Here is a 4,818-nt window from a genome sequence, read left to right as displayed (position 1 = left end):
TATCTATCTATCTATCTATCTATCTATCTCTCTATTTATCTATCTATCTATCTATCTACCAGCCAAATGCTAGGGAAAATATTCAAGCGGCTGGTAGATTTGCTTCATTCACTAGCCAAAAAAGTGCTCTATATCTAGTGATCTATTGAGTGGTTATGTCAACTCTGAACATCACCAGCCATTTGGCTGGTGGACAAAAAGGTTCATTTTGAACCCTGCCTACAAATAAATACTAATGAAAAGGGCTGAATGCAAATGCAAATGATTTCTTCTCACTTTCCTTTTCCATCTGTTCCAGCATATGTGAAACCGTAAAGATTATTAGATGAATTAATGAAATTAGAGTGCAACAATGAATGCAACACAACCCAGTTCTGCTTTCTACCAGGAACTGCAGGCTGAGAAACAGACCATGTTCCTCTTAAGGGGAGTCACTACAGGTGAATAGTGTAAAACATTACAAATAGGAACCGTGGACTTACATAATCACTTATGGTAAGACAATTCTTTTGGGTATCACGAGTGTTCAAATACTCAAATGAAGCATCTTCTTAAATGCATGCTGTAATTTACAACTCAAAAAATCCAAATCAAAATGAATTTGTTATATTTTGTTGACACACTATAGTCAAAGGGGGGATTGTGGATGTCTCTTTTTGTCACTCCATATATCGGAAAATACCATCATTAAAAAAACTGTTTAGAGGTATAAAACTTCATGTAAATCAGATGAATGATAGATAAAATACATATCTCTCTGTAAAAACCTTTAGAATATAGATAGGAATGAGACTTACAAAGTCTGAAGTGGACATTTCTGGTTTAGAGTATGGGAACAAAACTCATTTTCAGAAAGCAGCCTTTATAAAATTTTGAGATTTTATATTGTAAGATATGTATGTTGTACTATAATGTCAAATCCCATACACTTTTCAAGACACTACAGGGGAATAGGGTAACAATTTGAACTAATACTGTAGATAGATGTAGATATAAGTAATAACAATAAAAAATTGGTTCAGACACATAATGAAGCCGTGAAGCCAGATGGTCACAGGAAGTGATCACCTTCATGGACTGTAGAAAAAGGGCGTAGGTCGATGCAGAACAACACTCGTATTCAGCAGTGCGGTGCAGAACAGCAGCAGCAGCAACAGCAGGCAGAGAAGCTGAATTTACTCAATATCAACTGGTTTGTTAAGGAGGAACTATCGTTAGGGGGGAAACAAATCACCAAAAATGGTCATGCATTGTCATTACAACTTGGCTTGGCTTCATCAGTCAGAGTGTGAAAAAAACATCACATGTTAGGCATGTAAGCACTTTGGTTCAATGAGAGTAATACAGCCGTTAACGTCAGGCAGTAACCTTGTATCTCCATATATTTAATCATTTTCATCAATTCTTTTCACAAATCAATGTTCTTGGTCACTCTTTACATCTATTTGTAGGTTTTACAAATATTTAAACAGAGGTAAATAGCTCAATAAATTGTCTTTAAATGGTTACACTTTACTTGAAGGTATCTACATAAGCGTGACATGACACGGTCATGAACATGTCATAAACATCACAAACAAGTCATAAACGTTCAGGACATGCTTCTTTTAGTAAGCATCATTCGATTTTGTCATGACGTGTTATGGTTAGGGTTTGTGTGACTGTGTCACAACAGTGTAATGTCACTCTCATGTAGATATCCAGATCCGAATCTGTGAGCATAACACACCTCTTATTTGTGCAAAAACGACATGGAGAAAAACGCTGAAACACACCTCTACCGTAACAGTAGTAGACTACAGATGACTCAACCATCCACACTAATATTCTTTTTGTGTCTCATTGTTGCCTAAGGAGGACGTAATCACCAGTGTTGTAGTACTCAAGACCAGTTACGAGACCACTTTTTGAAGGTCTCTGTCTTGTCTTGGAATTTTTTTAGTCTTGTCTCAGTCTCGGGTAAGGAGGAGTCTGGATTTTTATTTCAAGACCAGTCATAACCACAACTGCAGGGAAATCACTAAGTTGTCTCTGCATTGTCTAATTTTTATGTGTTAACATCATCACTGTGATTGGATGTAAAGCTTCCTGCTTCAAATGCAACCAATAACTTAATTTTTAATGTGAAATTTGGTAGTGTTAACCCCTTCTCCCTGCCCCCCTTTACACACACTTCCAAGAAAGTGAATGCGGGAGACAGGAGAAGCTCTGGCTGTCTGGTACTGGTCTGGTCTTGACTTAGTCTCAACCCCTCAAAGTCTTGGTCTTGACTTGGTCTTGATACATTCTGGTCTTGGTGATGACTTGGTCTCGATTTAGGTGGTCTCGACTTTAACACTTGTAATTACTCTAACAAAGACTTTTTTCTAACCAGTCTTCTGTCTCTTCTCCATCACAGGTCATTATGTGCACCAACGCCTCCGCTGACTGTCCCAGCAACATCACCGGACTCACTGGCGTCTTCCCGGTGTGCGTGTACTCCTTCATTTTCATTGTGGGTCTCGTTTTTAATGTCCTGGCATTGGTCTTTTTCTGCTGTCAAACCAAATCCAGATCGCAAACCATTGTCTACATGACTAACCTGGCCGTAGCAGATGTGCTGCTCACCCTCACACTGCCCACGAGGATCTACTACCATCTGGGCTATGCTGTCCATTATCAGTGGCTGTGTGAAGTCCATGGTTTGGTCCTGAAGGCCAACATGTATGGGAGCATATTCCTTCTCACGTGCATATGCTTTGACCGTTGCATGGCCGTCTCCTTCCCTATGTCATCTCGTGTCCAGGCAGGGAGAAAGAAAGCGCCGCTGATTTGTCTTGTAATATGGATGCTCACCTTTGGGGCCAGCTTGCCCATCTACCTTTTCCAGCTCAAGACAAGAAACACAATCCCTAAAGATTGTTTTGACAGCCCTCCGGTCTTTGCCACAAAACCAGTGGTGGTTATACCCACTCTATTTTTGGGGTTTAGCATCCCACTAGTAATCATGCTTCTCTGTTCCTGGGGTTTGGTCCGTGCTGTCCGACAAAGCTCAGTGGCCCAGACCAACATGGTGGACAGCAGAAAGATCCAAAGGATGATTGCCACCAGCCTCTTGATTTTCCTACTCAGCTTCCTCCCTTACCACGCTACACTGGTTCTCCTTTCTGTGTATGCAGAAAATCCACCGTACCCCATGCAGGCTGCATACCGCTACAGCCTAATGTTGGCAAGTCTTAACTCAGTACTGGATCCCATTGCGTACTACTTCACTACGGACACTTTCAGGCAGAAATTAAACATAGGTGCTTTTTGGAGGATGTTTCCTTTAAACAGTCAAAGTTCTGATGTAAACAACAGGGGCAGAATGCTTAACAGCTAAAATCAGCAGACTTTTAGCTGTTAAGCATTCTCCTTCTCATCAGAACTTGAGAACCAGACTGTCAACAACACAATTTGTTTTTTTTTGCGATTAAATCTGTAACTCTCCCTCAAAAGAACCATTCCATACTTCACTCCAGTCGGTGCCACCACATAAAAAGGGCTGCCCTCTGGAGTGTCCACAAGCCAAAACATTGATTTACAAGCCCAACAACTATGTACTTTTGTATTTTAATTTGGTTTGTTTTTGTACAATTAGACAAGTATTTTCTATGGTAGTGTAGATGCATTTTTCAAGTCCATGTGGAAAAGTGTTGCTTAGCCACTTAGCAATGAGTGTTTTCTTTACTTCAATGTCTTTCCCAAATACATTTGATATTATAAAATTAACAATTTAAATATTATAGTTGGCGCTATATGATTAATTAAAGGATACACTATTTCTGTTGCAAAGTGTAACACGGAAACTTATGTAAAAATGCTTTATGTAAAATGGTTTATTCTTCTATCGAGACATAGAAGCAGCCGCTGCAGAAAGCTACATCTAGGGGTTCAAGGGGTCTAGGGGTGTGTGTGAAAGCAGCACAGTTAGCCTGCTTTCAATGTAGCGTGAAAGCCATGAGGTCACACTGTTAGCATGTTAACAAGCTAGCCAGATAAACTGACACAGGTCTCAAATTATTAGCTACCATGCCATCAATTGAACTAAGTCAGAGATAAAGTAAGAATGACTCTTAAAGGTGTAGGTCAACATTTTAGAAATATGCTTATTTGTTCAGATAAGTCTGCGTGCGAAGCTGGAGTCAGAACATTAGCCTAGCTTAGCGCAAAGACTGGAAGTGTGGGGAAACAGCTAGCTGGCTCTGTCCAGAATTAAAGAACAATACCCCTATCAGTATCTGTAATGCTCACTGGTTAACCTGTTTAATCCATACACTAACAGAAATGCAATATATGTAATGTATAATAACCTGTAATTGGAAGGGGAGTGGCCCAGAAGGACAAATCCCATTAAAACTGAAAACACAAGTCCAGCAGGTAACTTAAACTTGAAATTTTCTGACAACGCCTCGGGATCTTACTGTAGCTTCATTAACCTAAATGCTTTTCTGCACAGCCACGGGTGTTTTAAGCTTTTTGTGTCCAAATATTGTTTCGTATGGTGTGTGGGTTTAAATCATAGACTGTATAATATTAATGGGCAGAGCATCCGGTTCAGCAAAGTGCTGCAAACGCAGAGATGCCTTAAACCTGCATTCTTTCAGATTTCCAGCAGGGGGCGACACATGCAGTTGGAAAAGGAGGTCAGTTTCTGTAGAAGTCTATGAGAAAGTGATCCACTTCTCACTTGATTTATTACCTCAGTATACATTTTCAAAATGAGTTTATGGTCTCAAATTGCTAGTTTTAAAGGTCCCAAGGCATGACCTGGGTATCCTGCTCTGCCTTTGAGAAAAT

General features: G+C 39.9%; 1 protein-coding gene across 1 annotated transcript in view; it reads left to right on the top strand.

Annotated features, from left to right (window-relative positions):
• Window positions 1-4,200, top strand: part of si:dkey-3k24.8 (lysophosphatidic acid receptor 6) — a 4,613-nt gene extending 413 nt beyond the window's left edge. Inside the window, exon 2 of the mRNA XM_032544483.1 lies at window positions 2,399-4,200. Coding sequence (XP_032400374.1) covers window positions 2,405-3,361 — 957 coding nt within the window. The 5' untranslated portion in view covers window positions 2,399-2,404 and the 3' untranslated portion in view covers window positions 3,362-4,200. The remainder of the gene's footprint in view (window positions 1-2,398) is intronic.
• The last annotated feature ends 618 nt before the right edge of the window (window positions 4,201-4,818 follow it).

Source organism: Etheostoma spectabile, chromosome 19 (assembly GCF_008692095.1).
Source record: "Etheostoma spectabile isolate EspeVRDwgs_2016 chromosome 19, UIUC_Espe_1.0, whole genome shotgun sequence".
Lineage (NCBI taxonomy): Eukaryota > Metazoa > Chordata > Actinopteri > Perciformes > Percidae > Etheostoma > Etheostoma spectabile.
Note: the sequence above shows the minus strand (reverse complement) of the source record. Positions and strands in the feature narration are given on the sequence as shown.